The sequence below is a fragment of the Pezoporus wallicus genome, unplaced genomic scaffold (genome assembly GCF_028554395.1).
Source record: "Pezoporus wallicus isolate ANWC-B61680 ecotype Strahan unplaced genomic scaffold, APGP_CSIRO_Pwel_v1 contig_4055, whole genome shotgun sequence".
Taxonomy (NCBI): domain Eukaryota; kingdom Metazoa; phylum Chordata; class Aves; order Psittaciformes; family Psittacidae; genus Pezoporus; species Pezoporus wallicus.
Window position 1 is genome coordinate 617551 of NW_026642952.1, and position 22785 is coordinate 640335.

The 22785-nt window shown below is 37.7% G+C and overlaps 1 protein-coding gene across 3 annotated transcripts in view; it reads right to left on the reverse strand.

Annotated features, from left to right (window-relative positions):
• Nucleotides 1-327: 327 nt before the first annotated feature.
• SNCAIP (synuclein alpha interacting protein) overlaps nucleotides 328-22785 on the reverse strand; it is a 75743-nt gene continuing 53285 nt past the window's right edge. The window contains exons 7-13 of one of the 3 annotated variants that reach the window (XM_057433291.1): nucleotides 19882-20007; nucleotides 15996-16165; nucleotides 10305-10397; nucleotides 6817-7873; nucleotides 5009-5079; nucleotides 913-1011; nucleotides 334-447 (exon numbers count right to left, since the gene is read on the reverse strand). In XM_057433291.1, the coding sequence (XP_057289274.1) occupies nucleotides 363-447; nucleotides 913-1011; nucleotides 5009-5079; nucleotides 6817-7873; nucleotides 10305-10397; nucleotides 15996-16165; nucleotides 19882-20007 (1701 nt within the window). In that variant the 3' untranslated portion in view covers nucleotides 334-362. Of the gene's footprint in view, nucleotides 448-912; nucleotides 1012-5008; nucleotides 5080-6816; nucleotides 7874-10304; nucleotides 10398-15995; nucleotides 16166-19881; nucleotides 20008-22785 lie in introns of all 3 variants that reach the window. The other 2 variants (XM_057433289.1, XM_057433290.1) reach the window with 2 other exon arrangements.

Sequence of the window (22785 nt, forward strand, 5' to 3'; positions counted from 1 at the left end):
AGGCAGAGTCCTGGCTGAAACTTTGACAGTATATGCCATTGACAAAGGGGAATAAAGATATATGACAATATATCCATGCAAGACACAAAGTACAAAACGTGTTCTGTGGCCCAACAAACATTTTGCAGGTTGCCTGTGTCATAACAATTTTCAAATTGTTACTTTTGCTCACTCATGCCTTTACACAGCACAGCTTACAAACAAGTTACATATACACATATATCATAAAATGTTTTGTATATGGTCTAACTGCTACAAATTAAGGCATCCTAACAGCTGCTGTTTTGCTGGTGAGGAACATGTCTCATTAATTTTTCAAAAAGAATATATTTCAAACAAAGTGAGACAAGTTAAGATATGGTTTAGAGGAAGAATTCCTGCAGCTCTGGCTCTTCAGTACTCTTTTGACTGTTGGGTTTCTGGCTTTTCCCATTGATGTCATCATGCCTGGAGAAAGAAAGAATAAAATTACTCACTAACAACATAGAGGGGTTTGCCTTGTGTTTGTATAGCCTGTTCTACTTCATTTGCAAGTACTGAACTCTAATCAATCTTCCTCTCTCTGTATATTTCTTTCAACATGTACTATATAAAATACTTCTTAATACTATGGATTCTTTCTTGTAGCTCCTACTCTAAAATCAAAATGGTAAAGCAGCAGGACAATGAAGACCTTTTTAAGTCATGGCATTAACTGGTACACTGTCATAATATTCTGGTAATAACTGAAAGAATGTCCCAAAATTCCTTTTCTTTTAGCAAAAAGTAACATAGTGATAAAAAGGTCCACTACAATAAACATGAGACATATCCTGTTTGCTTCTGACTCTACCTGTAAGGGAATCATCAAGTCTCCATTAGAAGTCATCATAAAGAAACAAACATTTTCAGAAGTTGATTCATTGGACTTACTTTAAGTGTCTACTTAAGTAGAACATGGTGGCAAAAGCCAGAGGAAAAATGGCAAGTAGCAATTCTATTTCTGATACGGGCCCTATATCTCTTTTAACACTGTGATTTAGGTAAAATCTCCATTAAAATCATTAATATTATTAGTTACATAGATAAGAATTATTTCTCTACAGTGCATCTTCATCTCCACACTAAGTAAATTTAAATTAAATAATCTTTAAATCCATCTATTGTGTGCAAAACTGAAATGATAGTTTGCCAATTAAAGTCGAAAAATGAAACACTAAACATTTGTAACATTTTTTTCCTCACTTCCTTTCATATGTCCTTGTTCTTAATCCCCAGTATGCTTCCCCTACTCTTCAATTAACCTTCCAGCTGAATGATTTTTGATTAAGCATTCAGACCACAGAAACTTCCAAACAGGTTGAAAGCCTTTTAGGCTTATTTTCAGTTATTACTGCTGAACAGTAGAACTCCTTTGTTGCTGCAAAGGACAGATACCAGCAGGAGATTAAATACCCACAGCGAAAGGTAAGAGTATGTGTATAAAATGTTTGCCTTCAGCTGGCATACTTGTGAGCCTAATTCTTACAAAGCAGAATAGCTTTATTCCAGGCTATAATCACCACAAAGAACCAAATATCTCCAAGAGACTGATACTTAGGATGCTCAGATAACCTCATGGCTATTTCAGGTTTTAACAGAAGCTGTCCTTTCCAGGGACCACAGCTCTGGGTCTTAATAAGAGGGCACAAGGGATCATTTTATTTTAAAATCCCCCTAATTCATCTAAATTACCATTGCCACATACCCAAAGCAAGAGGAAAAGATAGAATTGAACTAGGGGAGATAGAATTTGTAGGACTGGGTTTGAAGAGGTAAAAGAGTAGCAATTAACTTTTTGGCATTTAACATGTATTGCTATTATCAAGTATGTTTAGTGTTAACCATGGATCTTTTTTAAGGGGTGCTTTCTAAGTCTAAGATAATTTGCATCAATTTACTACTTCATTAGCTTAGACTTGTAGTGTTGAAAGACCCTTTGGAGGAGTCCTCCATGTAGGGGCTCATTAGGCACTCTGAAGACACTATTTTTCAGGTCTACAGTCACACTGTGACCTCAGGATCATTTTTAGCTAATGCAGGTGCCTGTAGGTCTGTAGTGTTGAACACACATGCCTTTTACAACAGTGCCTGCTGAGTTGAAGCAACCATATTACTAACATTACTAGCTAGTAACCAAATTTCTAATATCTTCTGGCGTCTGTGTTACCACAGAAATACTAAAATATCCCCCCATACAACAGGCACTTGATGCATGATCATAACAGCTCACAACAACTGTAAACTGTCTGGAACAAGGCCTAAATTACTCCAATATTGATTTTATACTTTACTAGTTCAAATAGCAACTATTTTATTAGTTATCCAGATAAGTATCCTTTTTTCTAGACTATATATCTGAAGTTGTAATTTATCCAGCACTATTCCTGGCAGTGGAATACCTGTTAGGTGAGATCCACACACTTTTATTTTAGAAGTATGCGCAGTTTACCATTTGACAGAAATCTGATGGTAGATTCTGCTGATTGCCCCTGATGTCCGAAACAATTTTTTGCTGTTTATAGCTGCAGCTAAGGGGTTTGTATTGATATGTTGAGTTAGTGCTTACCTTAATGTACTGTAGATTTCAGATGATCTAAAGTGTGAGAAGGAACTGTTCACTGGCAAACATACAAGATGGAAAAAACTACAAGCATTTGCTCAGAGCTGTAACATGCAAGAAAGTAGCCAATCCTTCCAAAAGGGGAATAAAAATCTCAACCCATCCTACATATCCAAAATTTACTCTAGGGACTTGAGAAAAATAGGGTGTATAAAGTTTTAAAAAGACACTAAAAAACGTAGCACAATCCCTTACTAATAAGCTGTGACCAATCTGAAAAAGTAATCTATACAGCCTTGAAGTACTTTGGTATTTTAAATGAAAAAATAAAACAAATGAAATAAACAGAAGCTGAAAAAAAGAAGCTGGAAACTGGTGGACAGGAATGTCATCTGACTCAAGGTAGATTTTTGTATAATGACTTTGGATTTCAGAAGATGCTAATAAAATTTGCTGTATCTACAGTCTACAGTCACTGTGGGCTAGTGACCGTGTCCAGAAATATAACCCTCCCATATAACAATCTATAAAGGTTTTAAACACCAAAGACCATCCTATTTTCAGAAAGGTTCTTTTTCAAAACAGTTCTGAAATGGTATTTACACAGTCTCTACAGACCTTACAGGGAAAATTCACATAGTGTCAAGGGGCTTGTAGGGCATATGATGGTGATGTTCTTCTGTTATTTAAATTTCACAGGCTGCAGGGCAGCATGCAGTGGACTAATAACAGGAACCTATTTTGTTGTTCAAAAAGCACAACACATGATAAAAGGCATAACAAAAGCTGGCTAAGAAGCTCCGAGAGCCCTCAGGTCTGATTTCTGAAAACCACAATACACCTTCCTTCTTATGTGATTTTTGGAAATCTCATGCCAACAGTCTCTGGCACAGTTTCTCTTTCTTCTCCTAATCTGTGGGTACTTCTCTCCTAATCTGTGAGTACAACAACAGACTCTTTCAACTGTGCCGCTAGTGCACTCTGCTTCTTGTTTCCTATTCTCTGGTTTTCCACATGCCCACCATCACAGGGACAGCTTCAGGACATCATGCTTGGACCAGAAGTGCCTCTAGGCACTTCTTGGCAAAACCTTCACGCTTCCAGCAGGTGATTCTGCAGCTCTGCAGCAGCAGCCAAACCCCTCCTGTCCATTGCTGCTTCTGGGTAAATGCTGTGCGGCCAGGGACTTCTCACACAAGAACATTTACACCAGACAATACCAAATTACAACAACCGGCGACATCTGGGAGATAGCTCTAACATAAAGATGAGATTAATGGTTTTGTGTTACTCCATGGACTGGACAGGCAGCTGGCTGTTTTGACTGGAGGCTGCCCAGTGATGGTCCCTCAGACTGCTGCTGTGCAGTCAGTTTTCTGCACTACAATTTCCCACTTTGTTTTCAGGAGAGAATGAAACTTCTTGGAAATATTGCAGTTCCACCTGGTTTCACATATACTGTGCCAATGACTTCAGAACAAGACTCCCATTTCCATTATGGAAATTGAGTTTTTAAGCAGGGGAGGATCCTGGCTTTAGAAAAGAAAACAACCTAACAACAACAAAATTAGGTGTTTAGAAAAGAGTAACCTGAAAGGAGTTTAGGCTTTGAAAAATACAGAATGACTATTTTATAATTTTCCCTTCATATGTACAATTATGGGGTTAACAGCAGTCATTTCCAGGCCTAATGAAAGGACTTACACCTCAGTTTAACAGAAAAAATGATAATCACAAAAATTTGTGAGTGTGAAGAGCTGAATAAAAATGATAATAGGTAATTTTTACAAAGCATTTGCTTGTCAAATAAAATCCCATTTTGTCAAATGTTATTTTTTCCAGTATATCCTTATGGACCTTGAGAGACTGGTCTCTATTTGCCTGAATAGTCCTGATGGAACATGTCTAAATTAAGGAGTTTGAATACAGTCAAAGTTACCAGACTTTTAAAACCAGATTTAATGCCAAAGTAAGAAAAATGTGTGAAAACAGGAGAGCACTAGACTTAAAAGTACAGCATTCTGCCTCATGTTCTCTGTAGTCTCCATTTAGAGATGAACTGTAGTTGTTTTGCTCTCCTCATGAGAGGAAATTTAACTTCCATTCTCATCTGGTACTTGCCTTTTATTCAAGAGAGGCTGAATACTCAGTTAAAGTGTGCTATACTCCCTGGTGGGTTTACAAGTATGAATACCTTCTATACTTACTTGGACTCAAAATCTGTAGCCAGTTCAATGGTGACATCAGCAGAAATCCATCATACATTTCTGCTTTTCTAGGAACTCACATATTTATCTGTTCATCTATTTCCCTTCTTATGTATCAATCAGTTACAGTATTTCAGTTATGAATAAAGTTAGCAAAGACATGCAATTTGAAAAAACAAAGCAACATTAATGCTAAATATCACCATGCATAAGCACATACCAAGCATAGTTACACAGAAGTTCTTCATTCAGCATGCTAGAGGAAAGACTGGTGTAGCTGAAGCAAGGACCCTAAGGAAGTACAACATCATATCAGTTAAAAACAAGCACTAAGCTTCCTACATACATAACATAGAAGGCAAACAAAACATGCAAATAGCCACAATAACATTTAAACAAATTTCTTTTTGAGTTAGTAAATAAGGCTGAATCTGTCACCTTGTTGAGATGTGTGCTTTGGTCCTTTGGTTTGGTATGAAAATGTATTCTTCCCACAATTTTGATGTTGGCCACAATGACATGCAAACATGGCCTTTTCACAGATGTATTTTACAGTGTGTCAATACTGTTACAATTACCTCATCTAATTCTTCAAATTTCTTAGGGAACTGTGAAAACTTCTCATAACCTTGCACTCTTATCAGAACACCTTTGAAGACAGACCATCTTTTCTCTGTCACTATAAAATCTGAATCACTCTTAAAAAAAATTGCCACTGTGTTATTAAAATAATTCTGTGTTAAATTGGCTGTTTGACTAGAAGGCGTATGCCTTTTAAAGGCTCGAATCAGTAAAATTCATACTGTGATTCTGAGTAAAATTTAACAAATGCAGTCCCACTTCAATGCAGTTTATGAGGTCCCATTTTAATTTTGTATTTCATTTCATATTCTGCTGTAGCACTACTGTTCTAGCACTACCCACTAATATGGACTACTCACTGTTTCCCAATTCTCTTTTTCCACTCTTTCTTTTCCATGCTCATTTTGCCTCCTCTATGCCTAAGATTTTCCTGTGTTTTTCTCCCACTACCTTGTCATAGTTTTTACAGTATATAATTCACTATTCCTCCTCCTTTTGGCCTGCTTTATGTACCTTTTTAATCGTGAAATTATTCTTTTGCCTCATGTCTTTCCATCCACCATTCCCTCCCACCCTGTCTTTCACAGAGGATTAAATTCTCTGCCACTGCCTCTCACTCAACTCTTTATCGTGTCTCCAGATGCTAGCACTTCTCTCAGCTCTACAAATACATAGTGATCACAGCATTTCCTACCTGCCTCCTTAATTCAATGCCTCTTTCTTTCTTTTGGAAGATACATTTTTTCTCAAAGTGTTTTCTCTTTACTATTAAACAGGAGAGCCAGCCTCCTTAACTGGAGACACTACTCTTTCTGTTGTGATTCCAGAAAGGGAACTCTTGGGAATCACCTGGATCCAGTACATTTTGCTGCAGACCAGTATGAGATGCTGTGCCACAGAAGACTCCATACTATGAGAAGAGGGTGGGCAAAGAAGGGTACTGATGGCTTTAACACCTAAGGGAAGGCTGTAGCTCCAACAAAGGTAGGAAGGACAATCTCTGCTATTCTTCCTCTTTGTGTTCTACCACTTATTTTTACCATGTTGCTCTCAGTAGTATTGGCTATAGAACAGGACAGGGCTAGATCCTCAATTATTCACTCCTCAGAAATCACATGGATTCAAATGTGACATTCTCACTGTATGACTTGTCACACAGAGCAACAACAAACATCTCCAGGTGAGTCATGTCTCTGCAGAAAGCTTTCAACACAGAACATGTGAATCATGTGCACCAAGAATACAGACTCTGCACACAAGCAATACCTATGCAAATACTCTTTGAAAAAGCCTTCTAAAATTAAAACAAAGAGAGTTTTCTCAGTCAAGTATTTGTGTGCATCCTTTTGCTACAGGAAGGCAGGAAGAAGAAGCTGTCAAACTTATACACTGCTTAAAGAGACAAGAGTAAAAAAAAGAGGCCCTTCCTCCTTTCAGTGCACTCACTGGCTTGTTTCTTCCTTTTGTGAGAGCTGCTGGATTTCCCTTGCTGTCTGCCATCTTCCTTCCTAATGAGGCAAAAGGCAGTGTAGATGAGGTTTTGATCAGGTTAGCTGTTTGACAGTTGTTGTTGTTATTTTGGTTGCCACTCAGTGTCTCCATTATGGACCGAAAGGTTCCAAAAGGCCTTTTTAGCTGATCCCCTGCTGTCTCACCAGAAGCAGGTGGAGCCCGCACAAGTCCTTTGCCCCGCTCCTTATCCTTTTCCTCATTTAGTTCTGGTTCTGCTAGCTCCACCTGCACTACAGGCTCCTCAAAAGTTACTCGAAGTTTCAAATTTTGGGAGGTTCTGCGCTTTGAAGATGGAGACTTGAGAGCACTCTTAGGGCTGGTGGCAACCTTTTGAGCAGCATCCATGCTGGATGGAGAGTTATCTCCACAAAACTGGCTCTGAGGAACAGTACCAGGCTGATAAGGGGCTTCATTATCCGGATCACTGTTCTCTGAAGTAGGGGAAGGACTGTGGCCATCCACAGACTTGGAGACCCTGATACCAAAAGGGAAGCGGCGTCCTCCTCCGGAAGTATGTTTCTTAATCATCAGGTGCAAACTCTCTGTGCTCTCAACACTCTCCACTATGGGCTGAGGCCTTGGTTTGTCAGTTCTTTTGATAGGGGTGTTCTTGTGGTCCTCAGAATTAGCCGAGTCTGTGTCAGACTCACTAAGTGACCTCTGCATCAGTTGCCTCAGTCTGGCTAACTTCAGCTCCCTCTTCTCTGGCAAAATCTTCTTCACATTCTTGGAGGATGCATGAGCATCCTGAAATTCCAAAGTCAGCTTTTCCTGCGTACAGACATTTTCAGAGATTTCCTTCCCTAACAACTGGCGTAAGATTTTATCTGAGTCCTCATCTTTTGTCTTGGCTCGAGTGCGACTAGAAGTTCCCAAGCTGCCAAGAATATGAATCCCATCTTGGGTGTTTGATTTACTTTTTGGTGGAGACAATTCATCTGCTTCAGATGGTTTCCACAGGGGTTTGCCAGAAGCAGGAGATGATGGTAAGCTTAAAGAAAAAAAGAGGAGAAAATACCACAGCCAAATTAATGCACATATAAAATGTGAAACTGCCATTTCCAGTGTATGTGTCTGTCTCAGCTTATTGTTACTTACTCTCTTCATTGCTACCCACATGGAGCTCATTACTATGATGCCACAGCAAGGATTACACAGAGAAGGATGTAACTCTGCTTCCACTCCTAATTAGGATTTGAGTTTCTCTTACAAAGAAAACTCCTTGAAATTAAAACTTAGAATGGTTGTTTCAATGCCAAAGATGACTTTACTAGGAAAACTTTAGAGAAACCACTGTTTCCTATTTGTGGGAGTTGACATGTTTTAAAAGGTGAAAAAACCCTGTGAGGCCAAGTGCCTCCTATCCCCCCCCCCCAAAAAAAAGTGGGTTATTCTAAATACTGTGAAATTACCAGCTATCTGTATAGCAATTGTTTAATAAATCTAAACTCCATCTGGTATTGTCTGGCCATATAAGACCTCATAAAAAGTCAAGGTGATTTGTGCTCAAAACCTTTTCAGATATGAAATACTGAAAAGTGTGAAAAAGGTGACATGAATTTATTTCAATACTATTAGAATAATGAAGTTCAGAACTCCAAAAGTTATAGAACAAGGAAACAGACTCGAAGAAGTCTGAATTGCAAAAAACATAAATTCTAGAGACCATTTTTTTCTCCATGACATGTGCTAGAGCTCATAATACTCTGCATTCTTATTTTAAACCTCTTTACCTCGAAGCAAGGATAAGACGATAAAATTAAGGTTAGTATGAGGCACTGAATTCATACAATTAATTTATTTTCTCACAAGCAACTTCTGATGAGTCCATAGTTCTCATAGCGTATAAAATTCACTATGCCTGTATTAGCCACCTCATCTTCAAATCATTTTCTGCTGCTTCTCCTGTGGCAAACTGAAATAAACATGAAAGAATACGCATGTATCTACCACAGACATTCCTAGTAAAAATGATAGGTTCTCTTAGATCTGCTACTGGCTGCTTGGATGATGATAATATTCACAAATGAGCTCTAGCTGGAAGGAAAAGTAGTACCCAACTGTGAAGTAAAACATTAAATAACAGAGCATCATTTTCAGACTTCCTTACTTAACTAAAAGGATACTGAAACCTACCTTTTTACAGGAATAATGAATGATGAGATATCTGCTCTCAAATGATCTTATCTGATACTTAAAGAAAAGAGTCCTGGTTCTCACCAGTACTCATATGTGAGACCAGTCAGCAAAAATTGCACAAACCAAATAAGCTGAAACAGATATTGGTCTTATTGTTCCTGCTGAGCTGGCAGACAGGGAAGACAGAGACCATGATTTAAAAAAAAGGGACAAAACAACTCTTTCCAGTGTGGTTTTCTATTTTAGGAGTTTGGAGTTTACAGCCATTTCCTAGCTGAAATTTCTTCACACATGCACCTCCAATCCCAATGTCCTTGTTATCTACTTCTGTAACTTTTTGCACTTGTCTGAAGCACTCACACATTAAATTGAGGGTCATGGAGCACTTGTCCAGAAAAGCATTTGGGATTCTGTGAGAGTGGAAAAAAAGCAGTCACTGAATCTATGAATTCATACTTGATGACCCAAAGCTCTGACCATCAATATCTGTAGAAGCTTTTTTGTTAACTTTACATTTTAACATATATGAAATTCCCTAACAACTCTGAAACAAGGAGCACTGCATGTGTCTTCCAGAGAGGAAACTGGATTAGAAGATTATGACAAACTGAGTCCTATTTGCATGTGAGTTATTTAATTCCTTTCAAAGTTTTCTTCAGATTGTTATCAGACAAAAGTCATGTGCTCGCCTGACTTCCATGCATCACACTGGAAGTCTATGGCAGAAGTCACAGAGGTATGTTAGCAGGCTCCAGATCCAGTCAGCTGTCTTTACTTTCCTCCTCACTCAGTTTGTGTGTATTTCTGGCACTTCTGACAGGATACGTAAACAGTATACAAAGTTTTTGGAATTTTGACTTTCCATCGATCTAATGAAGCCAAAAGATTTAAGAAGCATAAGGAGTCTTACTAATCCAAAAGCAGGTTTTGTTGGCAACTGGACGAGTTATTGCTGGAGGTACTGTACGGACCATTATAAGATCAAACTTTACAACTTTTCTAGGGTTTTCTAGGCTCCTCTGCTGTTCATCTAATACAACATATATTCTGTTCTACTGTAAATCTGATTTTCACTCTATTGGGTAATAGGGACTGTTCATTTCATAGTCAAAATTTCCAATAATTATACGACATTACACACTTTTACATTCTAGAAGCTCAGCTTCAAGCTCACAAAAAAAAACCCAACATATACCATTTAGCCAGGTCATAGCTTCTCTTGACAACTGATATACCATGAAACTATGCAAATCCAGACTGCAGCACAATTCTAGTCACCTTACCTTGGGGACATGGGCAGTGACTTGCCCTCAGACCGCTGGGCTTCTAAAAGCTGCTGGAGTTGGTTCTGTAATGTAACACGTTCCACTGTCTGCCTGCAAGAAAATGTAAGACTGTTTACCTTGAATTGTAAAACTGTTAGCATTAACAACCTACAGGATAACTGATCCTATCCATTCAACTTTATATTCAAAAAATAAATCCTTTTCACCTATACTTTACATAGTAAGTAAAAAGAGAAATTATAAATAATAGTACAAACAGGCAGCTTGTACTTGTCTCTGAATTCCTGTGGATATTTTGTGATGATGGCACAAGATCAACTCAGAGATTTCTCCAAATCATTACCTGTCAAAGATTATTTATTGTAATTCATATAAGGAAAATGTGGAAGCAGCAGTTCATTGGAACCAATTGACTTACAGAAAATAATAGCAGAGAAACAAAGATATGGCAGAACAAATGTAGGGCCACTTGATTCTTACTTGTTACCATAAAGGAAGAGGAAAGGGTCAGATTAAGAAGTCACTTCCTACATTTTGTAGTTGGCTTTTACTGAGCTAAATGATAGCTCCGACAACTGCTCTCTACTCTTCTATCTACAAATAAACTCAGAGAGGAGCCTTTGCCCACTGGTCTAATCTTCTTCAACTGCAGAATGAAGCTAAGTATGATCTCTGTGTGATTCAGTGGAGTAGGAAAAAAACACATCTGCCTGCTGCCCAAATGTATCACAGATCCTACCTGTGCTTTACACTAACTTTATACTCAGTAGTGCTGTACCTACTGTAGCCTTCAGTCTGGTGTGATCTGCACTGATTTGTAAATAACTTTAGAGACCATTGTTTAAAAAATTTTGATAGTATATATTAATTGTTAGTATTATGAAAGTGACATCCATACTACAGACTCCATTCACCATCGAAATGTAATCATAATCTCTCTTATCCTGCCACATTCTTATTTTCATCAGAAAGACTCAGTTCCACAAGATAACCTGCAAACCTTCCAAGTAGTTCTATAAAAATGAAGGCTTAGCTCTATTTGCCTAAAAAAGTTTTTCTCCTGTTTCCCTCCCATCCAATTTAGACCTTCCATTCTAACATCAAAACACCCACACCTTTAGCTTGTCAACCACTACAGTTAACATTCCATCTTGTTTAGTGACCTCTAAGTTCCAGTGCTTCTAAACACTGCACAGACAGAATTATTGGGAAACTACTGAGAAACCAAAGAGACTTACAACTTCTTGTTACTCTGTGTATGGTACCTTTCATCTGGAATATAATTGGTACATTTGGTTTTATTTCCTGGTCCTCATAAAATCACCATGTGAAAATGACTTTTTACCTGCTTCTTCCAGGCTCTGCTTCTGTTGCTGTAGAAGTAATATATTTTTAGTATTTTAATTCTTGTTGGATCTGCAGAACTAATACAGTTCTCCACCAGTGAGCTGGACTCTTTCTTAGCTCACAGGCCATCAGCAGAAGAGTTAGCTGAGTTCCAAGTGCAGCCTTTGTAACTGGCAATGTGAAAGCCAGAATGACTCCAGATGACTTTTTAGACTACGGGTTGTACTTGCAGGGCTGGCAGAAAACCAAACTTTTTAGTTTTAAGATATCAGAGTGGATCTGAAAACTGCTACAGAAATAAAGGTAGGATTTTGACATACTGAATTGCCATCACATGCTTTATGTAGATCCTTTCTTCTTTTAATTTTCCATCTTCCTTCCTCTTGCCTACACACTTCCTTAGATTATTTTAAAATGACTCCTACCATCTGTCAACATTGGCTTATATTGCAACTTCCCAGATACTCTCTTTCAAGAGCCAGGGAAATTTGCATTTTGAGATTAGATTGTGATGCAGTTTGTCTGCTTTATTTGCCATTTATACTTCCTTCAACTTCTATTTCTAAATATCTAACTAATGTAGCTAACAGTTTCTTATGCTTTTAGCTGTAATGGAAATCTCTGACACCTCTTCTACTGAGTTAAAGTTCTCATTCCACTTAAACATCTTATTATGCTAAAAGAATTGAAGCTTCCTCTATTTTCACAGTTTAACTAGTTAGCAAATAGCTCACAGAAACCCACACATCTTGCCAGAACTGTCCCTAAAGGTATATAACATACACATATATATTTAACGTAACATTGAAAATGAGGGATCATAACTTCTTGGGATATTTAAGCATTAAAACCAGACTGATTTGGGAGACAGGATCACTATAGCTTCAGGAGTAAAAAAGTCTACTTACTTTATGATGTTTAATGCCCAAATTTTGAAGGTCTTAGCTTAGACAATGTTCACAGTAAGTAATATGTAAGGACACTTCCGTGTCTACTTAGACAACTGTGGATTCCCACTACCGCCTAATGGAATCAGGGAGCTCAGCAACTGAACAAGGAACAGTCTGAGGCATTGGGCTCTACTGAAGTATCTGTCATAGCATGTTGCCTTACTTATCTGCTTTGTTTCAAATAAAGGAATGGCCACTCTATGAAGCTAAAAATAGAACAGCTGAACTAAGTAGAAAAGAGACGAATGGATAATTGTGAAGTATATACTGGGTTTCCTATTATATGTCTGTATATCATTTACTACCAAAAAAACAGCCCCCCAAAAAACACTCTCCCCCCCAAACCTAGCCCAATACAAAACCCCCAAACACACTAGCAACTTGCATACACCATAGCGCACCTCTGCAATAACTTTTTTATTCAGCTGTTTTTCAGCTATTCCTCTGAAGTTTCAGGAAAACCATGGATTTTGTTTACAGAACACAGAAAAGTGTGTTTACGGAACACGGAAAAGAGGATATTAAACCACTCTCTCATCTTCATCTTTTGACTCATGGTTTGCTTTGATCTTTGCCTTGATAGAGATTTTGGCTTGTGTATCAGAAGGATCAACAAGTCTCTCACTGATTAACTGCTTTGCACATCCAGGCCCATAAACGTAGGACAGTGCAGCCCTTTGGGAGTGCAAGTAGAACTGTCTGTCATGAAGCAGAATTGTAAAAGTAGTCTAGGGAAGCATTAATTTTATGTCAGTAGTTCTGATCTGGTCTCTTCAGGCCAGGAAAGTCCAAACGATACAAATCATTACTGCTAATGTCATCAGTGCTAAAAAGTATGTATTTGTGAAAGTAGGAATTCTCTACACTGGCATCTACATTTTTTTTAAGCAGATTAAATTAGTGAGGAAATAACTAAGACTTTAAGACTTACGAGATCTCAGGAACTAAAATGAAAGGCAATATTTTGCATAGACTCTGCAAGAAACTTTTGTGTCATAAGCATTTTGTTTAATTCAGAAAGTCCTACTGGATTGAGAAAAAATCTATAATTAGTAAGAGATGTAAACATACACTTTTATTTTGAAACCAGAAACAGTTGGGTTTTTTTAGTTCCTTCCCTCTTTTGAGAAAAAGTCTCAGTTAATACTCTTGTGAAGATTCAACAGAGCATTTGTAGTTGAGCTGCTTTGGATCAAAGAGCTGAAAGATGTGAATACTCCGGCAAAATGTGATTTTACTGTTTTGGCTGTAGGCCTTCTTTTCAGGAATGGCTCCAAAAAGTGAGATGAATTGGGATCACTCTTCTCTAGAACTGCTCTGTGTTGCCTTGATGATTGAGGGCTCATGAAAAGAGAACAAAAGAAAGTACTTCCTTCTTTGGTTTAGGACCTTTGAAGACAGGTCTTGGTAGGTGCTGGTCTAAGACAGTTTCTGTGCTGCTATTCTTGCACCATATCAACCACTCTGGTCTTCCTGTAGCTGGGGAGATACAGTGTTACCAGAGAGAGGCTACTAAGCACCGAGAATAAAAGAAGACTGAATGATCAGCTCGTGTTTACAGCAGTTGAGGGACGGCTGGGAAGCACATTATGTGTTGATACGAACCATTCACATAATCCATCATGATGCAATCATAGCTCCTCTGTCTCTAGAACTTTGTCCATTAACATCAGCAGAAATAGGTGGAGGAAATACAGCTGATTTAGCCAAGTTGGAGATATCCTTATGTAAATGCAGTTTGAAGTGATTAAGCATAAACTGGACTTCCATCTGTTGCTATCTGGTGCTTTCAGGATCTTCAGAGCTGCAGTAACCAATGAATTCTCCTGTTATGCCAGAGGTAAATATCCTTGAGAAGATGCCAATGCCCAGGCATGTACTTGGATTTTTATGTAGGATGGGCCTGCAAAGCAGTGGAAGATTTTTCTGTCATCCTCTATAGCTCCTGAGCATGGGCCTCTGAACATGGTCCATTGCTTCTATCAGAGTCATTCACAGCCTGAAGCTTGCAGCCCAAATAGCCACATAGAAGCTGATCTTTCAAGCAGAAAATAGAGTATTTCACTGCCTCAGTAAACTGCAATAGGATTGCACAAGACTCAGTCTCTTTGTAGACATGGAAGAAAAGACTGATGCTGCAGTTACTGGAGCTAAATCTGAAGCCTGAAAAAATAGGCTGCTGAAAGGAAGCAGATTTAACTCCAGCTGAGACAAGTAAAGGAACCCACCAGGAGCCAGATAAGAATAATTTAAATGACTTCCTATGCGTGCAGTCTGTAAGATGACAGGGAGAGACATGAAAAAGTGGCAGTATTTTTGTCAGAACTAGACTATTTCTATAGGGGTAAACAGCCTGCTGGCTGGCGTAACAAGTCTTTCTTTTCCATAGGAGAGATATCAAATACTGGGTGAGCACTGAAAAGAACTGAAACATGGAGAATCTGAGGTCGCCATTCTTACTTCTTGGTGTGTGCAATTTTTTTCCTGCTGAGTTATGAGGAAATTTCATTATATATATTGAGATGATTCAGATGGTAATGCAGGCTACTCAAGAAATACCCTATGTTCTCTTTTTTTTTTTCCTTTTATATCAGCTGATTTGTATATTTTAGTATTTCCCAGCAAATGAACCAACTACAAAACACCTGATACATAGGATTATCAGAAACTATTTTCATGGCTTGTGGTAGCTGACAAGCTCTTCATCATGCATCTAAGTCAAAACAATGTTAGGTCAGTGCTGATGCTTTCTAAGAGTCTTACGAAACTGTCAACATTACTAAGTCACAGTAACTGCATCTACAATAAAAGCAAGCAACTGCGTAAATTCATGTTTCAAAATAACAGGCTTTTTACAGAATGTTTAATAAAACCCAAACAAAAATATTCAAACCAGCTCCTATGAAGAAAAAACAGAGCATATTTCCTAAGAAGCCACTGTGGGCTTTGGTGACCTTTCAAGTCCAACCTCCCCCCCCCCCCCTCGCAACTATTATTTTCATTATTTTTCCCAACATCAACCCCCAGCACTGAAATTAGAAAAAGAAACTCACTGTATATAAAAGCATGCTATGTGAACAGAAATTATGATCATCAACAATGTGATCCCTAGGTATGCAAACAGAAAAGGGACTATATTGCTTCATACATACCATGTTCCACTCCTTTCATCTATGTTCACAGCAAACTGCCTACAAAGAGAACAGCTGAAAAACTGAGCTGTTAAAGGTGAAGAGGCAAATTCTTGAGAACAGGAAAGAGTGGAAAAATAAGGTAGAAATATGACTTGAAAGTATCATACATAAGAAGCAGAAACGAGACACTGCTAATAAATTAAAGACAAAGTAGGGTATTTTAAGAATGATTCCAATGCTAGCAATGAAACACTTACTCCTTTAGCTGCTTAGTTAGCTTGACCACCTGAGAGGCCAATGACATACATGTCTCCACAACTACCAAGTAGCGGGAGCACATGGTGTGCCCATGTCGCTCAGCACTTTGTGAGGGTTTCTCTCCCACGTGGTTTTGCATGGTGACATTTGCTCCATATTCAACCAATGTCTGTAAAAACACAAAAAGAAACACTGACATCTGTAAATGTTTCTGTTCTGACTTCTAGTTAAGCACAATATTGACTGGGCCCAAATCACTCCTGAATAAAATGCTTGGAAATGCTGGTCTAAGCCAATCACTTTTAAAAATTGGTCACTTGCAAGTCTGTATGCAGACTGAGCTCAAAACACATACCATCAAAATCTAGCAGTCAGGTGCAAGGATAACACAGAATAGTGAGCTGTTGTTCAGAAGAACTAAGAAAAGGCTGTATTCTTCTTTCCTCTCTCTTTGGAGTTCTACTCAGTCTTCTGTTTGCTTGTTTGTACAGTACAGTATGACTTTTAGTATTCATAGAGTGAGCAGGACTACCAAATGAAAACACAGGACTTACTTTCAGGTACCTATTATCTCCTTATAACCAATACTGAGCCACAGTAACAGAAGCATGTGTCTATGCATTACTGAACATTGTGCTAAATTTGCACATGGTAATTTTAAAAAAGAAGACACAGGCAAGTGCAATTAAAATGACTTGATAACATCAGGGGCCAGGGCAGACTGAACACACTGCTAGCCAATTTATAGAAGACGGTGATCAGCTGTATTGGCTTACCAGGTCTGGTATCCACTGTTCTTGGGATCTCTGTGCTGCATTGCAACACACCCTTAGAATCTCATTTTAGGAGTCTTTACTACAGTATTTGCGGACTCTCTTTCTGGTTTAGCTCTTAATTTCCTAATTTAAAACACTCAACAGACTCAGTCTCAATTTCCTGATTCCTTAGCCAAATGATGTTTGGATAGGAAAAATATGGCAGATACTTTTCAACAATGCCTTTTAAGTCAGACAAAATTTTTTTTGCAGAAAAAAAAAAAAGTATGTACCATCACTTTTCATTTGTTCTGTTGGTTTTGGTTTTGTTTGTTTGCTTGGGGTTCTCTTCTGTATATGTGTTTTTAATGCTGAAAGAAGTCTCATTGCTTTGCACTTGCTTGGTTACATTCTCTGTTCTCTTTTAAAGATATACTCAAATATATGCCAACTTTTAGTCATTAAGAGAAATAATGGCTTATATTTTGATGTGTACTCCTGTGTTACTCACAGTGCTAGCAAAGAAACCTAGTTTGTTGCTGAAGAACTAAGTTGTGAGCATGACATTTGAGTTACTTCGGGGACTTGAATCCAGAGCATTGTAAAGGCAAAGAAGTTCTGTCAGATTGATCTCAAGATGTCCAATCGAGACCAAATCTTCAGCCTTTTCAATCTGTTTATGATAATTAGTGTTATGCACTATTTGCTTTACTGGTGTGCATTTAAGATAGGACCTAAATATTCTCAGCGATGTTCAGACACACACTGCTCATAGCACTTTGGAAAAAATTCTGAACAAATCATAATGCATTCTTACACTACAGCATTATTGACATCACACATACAGATGAAGAAGAGGTATTGCGTGGCTGAGCTCTTGGTTGACTTATGCAAGCAGAGTTGGTAATCCACCAAGCATTGGAGTGGCCTTGTTGACTAAGAACACCAGCCACAGAGACCTCTACATCTGCTTACAGAGAAGAGGAATGATGATCTGTCTGGGCTTCTAAATCTATAGAGAAAGGGAACTTACCAAAAGTCTGTCACTGCATCTCATGTCAATAAATTTGGTTTAATTTTCTGATAAAGAAAATAAAGAAGGGAAAGTTCTGTAGAAAGCAATCTTATAGTTTGGAACACGGTAAGAGTATCACCAGCTCAATGAGAGAGCCAGAGAATCACTGACAGCTGGTGACCCTCCATGTTTTGTAATGCTACTTAGAATCTCAATGCCCCCTTTATCACTTCTTTCCTTTTACCATATCATTCACTGTATATTGTTTTAAATTAGACTATAAACTCACTTGGAAGAAGGCTTATTTTGCATAGAGCACAACAAAACCTCAACTACACTTAAGACTGAGGTGTTCATGAAGTGACACTACTAACATTGTATATTTTTGTTGTCATTAGATATTTTCATGTTTTATTTCTCCTGGTTTCACTTCAGCACAAAACACTTTTTGATTTCTACATTTATCTACAATAAAATAATATTGAGACTTCTAAGCTATTTATTAAGGTTCATTCTTCACAGGGAAAGCAGGGCTATTCTCTTTTTTGTTTTGTTTTATCCATGAAAACAGCCTGCAGATGTCACCACTCTGTTCAAACTCATCTACTCTCATTTCTCTTTGAAATTCATTGTCCATCTTGATAAGGCACTGTTGAGTTAGCAACACACCCTACCACAGTAGTGCTCCCCCCCAGTAAATCATCAACATTTCTTCTATCCACTTTTTTCAACTGATTATAGTTTGTCACAATACAATATTAAAACCACTAAAATTAGCATGGATGTGATGATCTTTATTTTTTTTCTCATGAGGGTTTGTAGAGGGTCCATCCCTGACATCTTAAAAAGACAGACATCTATGAGAAAATGCACAGTCACTTCCTCCAAATCTATTTGACTGTGTTCAAGTCTATTCATTCAGCTCGGCTGTCACTTGTTTTCCTTTTTTCATCGCGCGAGACTCTCAAACTGGCTTTAGCAGTCTTCTTGGTGTCCAAGTACATAGATAGACTGCTATAATAATAATAAGCAGCTATGTATCTGCAGATTTAACATAACTGTGCACTCCAGAGAGGTTAGATAATGAGTACTGACTAGCTGTATTTCTTTTAGCATTGAATTAATACAGATTTTCTGTATTTGCAGTGAACTAAGAAGTGCTGTCATATATGGTAACAGGATTATTTATTCTTTTATCTGTTTTTATCCAATGACTAATTTGTTTCTCAAATACATTTCTGAAATAATTTTATTATTATTTCTTCTCCAGTCAGCTTTCACTTTAAGTGCTCACAGCACTGAACACTGAAATGTGCTTCTGTAACTAAAGGTTCTAACAACTTTGATGGCCAAAAAGTACATCAGCAATTCAACTGCAAATCTGCAGAGTTGAGATGTTTAACCTAGCCATCCAGTTCAACCTTATAGCTTTTTTGGTATGTCTGCACTTGACAATGGTACTGTAAAGAGGTATCCAAACTGGTTTATTCAGATCTGGCTCCCAGAAGTACTATAGCTGCATAAACATTCTTAGCAGGACAAACTACCCTTTTCAGTAGCTCTATAAGACACAACTATACTGCTTTCAGTGGCCAGGCCAATTCATTGAGAAATAGTTAGAAATCGGCATTACACTGCATTATTCAGTACAGACACATTCAAAAATTCTAAGTCTGGAAAGAATGGTTTACTCAGGGTAGAAATCCTTCAACATAGATAAACTTATCTGCCAGACTTTGCCTAAGCAGGAGAGCTACAACTATTCACTGGAAAAAGAAATGTAAGGAAAATATCAGAAGAGTACAAGTATCTACTCTGGCTGCCCTTTTGTATCATAAAAGAGTATACACTAGTTGCTCATGTATAAACAATATAACAATATAAGCACACTTTATTCTTGCAATACAACAGTTACTTTGGGCTTACAACAGCATAATTGACAACAGAATCGAAATCCAGATCTTTTCAGTATTTCAGTCTGAGTCCTACTGCTTTAAAGTTCCTCATTCTAGTATATTTTAATGTATCAATGATTATTCCCTCTTGTAAGATCGCTTATAATCATTTTATTAGTGATTTGATGTAAAGAGGTTTCTGGTACAGCTATCACTCTACCTGTATGCATCCTAGATAACCATGTTGAGCAGCTATGTGAACAGCAGTATTTCCATCCTGGTCGACTTCATCCAGTGAAATTCCCTGTTCTTGCATGAACTGAAGAAGCCACAGAAGGATTTTCTCCTAGGGGGAGGGGGAAAGAGATGTCACACACACAAAAAAATAATACAGCCCTAAATGTGCTAGATTATGGCTACTGTCTTCTGTTACTAATGTTGTCCAATAATTCCTTGTTTTCATCTCTCTTAACTTTGTAAGACTTAATGTATCATGTGTCTGCCTCTGTTGTTTGTTTGTTTGTTCCCTGGATAAATAAACTGAAGTACTTTGTTTTATAAAAAGACATACTAGGAAAAATATGAGTACTGTAACACTGCACTGTTATTACTGTACTGTACTTCTGAAAAATTGTTCATTAAAAAGCATGCATGCCCGCATATTGCAGGGGAGACCTTGGGCAGAAGAGCCTGTATGTCAATCTGAAAATCAGCTTGTGAAATGCGGTGAAACCTCATAAGTCTCTCTGGAAAAGTAAAGCAGGAGTATGTGGAGTTCATAGGGCTGAGCAGTTAAGATTCTTCAAATCTATCACCTGCCCAGCTCCGTGTGTGCAAGAGGAGAAGCAATACAACTAAACCTAGGAAATCCCTCTACCCTGAGCTCTCAGTGTGTTGGCTAGTTGACTGCTTGTATGCGAGTGCATGTTGGGAAGGATGGGAAAACATGAACTGCAAACTTGGAAGTGGAAGTCTGGAAGCAAAAACTGAGATGCCAACCTAACTCTTTTCAACATTGCTTTTTGCACATGTATGCCAGTGTATATTTATACATATTTACAGTGTACATGTATACACATTTATATGGGTATTCTTTCCTAACAGTGGACAGTTTACATAAGTGCACTATGCTTATTCTATTTCTTACTTGTCCCAGCAGGTTTATTTGGAAAAATCTTCTTCTCTCTAGGAACCTTCCATGACTCTCCAGATTAAATTTCGTTGTGCATTGCTGAATGTGATATATAATGAATATCTAGAATTAACCTACAGATTACATTAAAAAGTGAGGTCCATCAAAGGGTAGCTGACTACAGTTGTAGTCACAGTTTTTGCATCTGAATAGCTGGAAAGAATAAATTACTTTCTAGCTTGAAAATTCATTTAAAAATTTTTTTCTTATCTTCCTTTGACATCTATCATGTGTTATACTAGCTAGGAGCTCTAGTTCAAAATGGTTTCTAGTCTTGGTGAGGCAAACACCAACGCACAGACTTAACCTGCAGTACCTCAGTTGCTTCAGCAATACTAAGTACATCATCACTCACAGTCAGATACATGGGCCTGTAAGAATGAAATGTACCCAAATGAAACAGTACTGAAAACATGTCTAGGACTCTGAGCAGTAATCAGGTAGGAAAGAGAAAGAATGAAAATGAGAAAAGGAAATTTTACCTAGTAACCTTGAGCATAATCCTCTTTTTTTTTTTTGTGTCTAAAAGTACCACAGAAATTTCAATATCAAGGAAAAAGAGATTCAGACTCTTTTAGGTTTCTTCTAAATGATTCTCATTATTCAAGCACCTGGATCTCTGCTTACTGCTTCAAAGGGCTAGTCTGTCTGGAACTTATCTTCTTCATATTTCCACTTTAACAGCAGTTTTGTTTTTATTACAGGGTGAAGGGGTAGGTATATTTACTTCTCCTTGGCTGAATGCCTAATATAGCTGACAGCCACCATGGAGAGATGACTTCAGATCACATACCCCTTTTAAAATATTTTTGAGCAATTTCTTGAGATGCCTGTGGTGTTGGCCAGCGGTGAAAAAGGATTACACTACTCCTATGAATTGCCCTTATGTTTTAATAATTAAAAGAAAAATATATTAGCAAAACTCCTCTGTAGAACTGGAAGACAGCTACAGCTTTGGAATCATATATTTATTTGAAACATAATAGGAACTAGAATGTTAAGCATGTTCTGTAATTTTATGATCACTATCATCATGGAGCAAATGATGCTTTCTATTCATTTATCTTATCAACATGGAAATCAAGTGCCTGGAAGGCTAAAGGTAATCATCTGTACTTAGGACTGTCTGTGCATCAGCTGATCACAGGCTCAAAGTCAGAGGCCTACTCAAAGAGTTTGTGTTCCTCTCAAATAACCGTATTTTTCAACAAACGTACTCTTGACAAAAACAAAACAATCCAGAGCAAAACAAAAACGCAAACCCAGCTACTTTCTTCATTTACATCTAGGGAAAATAAAAAATTATATATGAAAAATGTATCACTTCAGTAATACATTATCTATTTGGGACAAAAGTGTTCTTAGGAATAGGTTAAAAAAATCAACTCAATTTACTCAGACAAAATGAAAGATCAGAAAATTCATGAGATTAAGATAATGGAAAATAATCACATATTTGTTATGTAACAGGAAATGACAAATACTGACAAATTACTTAGTCTATCTGATCCTTCTAAGACCTACAATGGCCTTATGTTGTAGCAGTGGTTAATAACCTCTCTCACATATTCTAGGCCTATAATAATTCAAGCCTCCCTAAAAATAGATCCTGGGAAAATGTCACAATACATAATTTCTGCTTTGTGACAGGCTGCAGACTTTGGCTGAGTTTTGGAGCAGAAAGAACTAACATGCACCATTTAAACCATTAGACTACAAATGGAAGGCTTAGCACGGTGAGGAGGACCAACTCTAATCTTAACCTCATCAGTTGATATTAATTAAATAAGGTACCCTTCCCAATATCCCTTCACCATAGAGTGAGTGAAAAAATACATTATTCTTGCAAAAATTACATTAGACAGGGAACATCTTCAAACATCCTGAAGGTGAAAAATAGGTGTGTTGTTAGACATTTGCATACCTGCATGT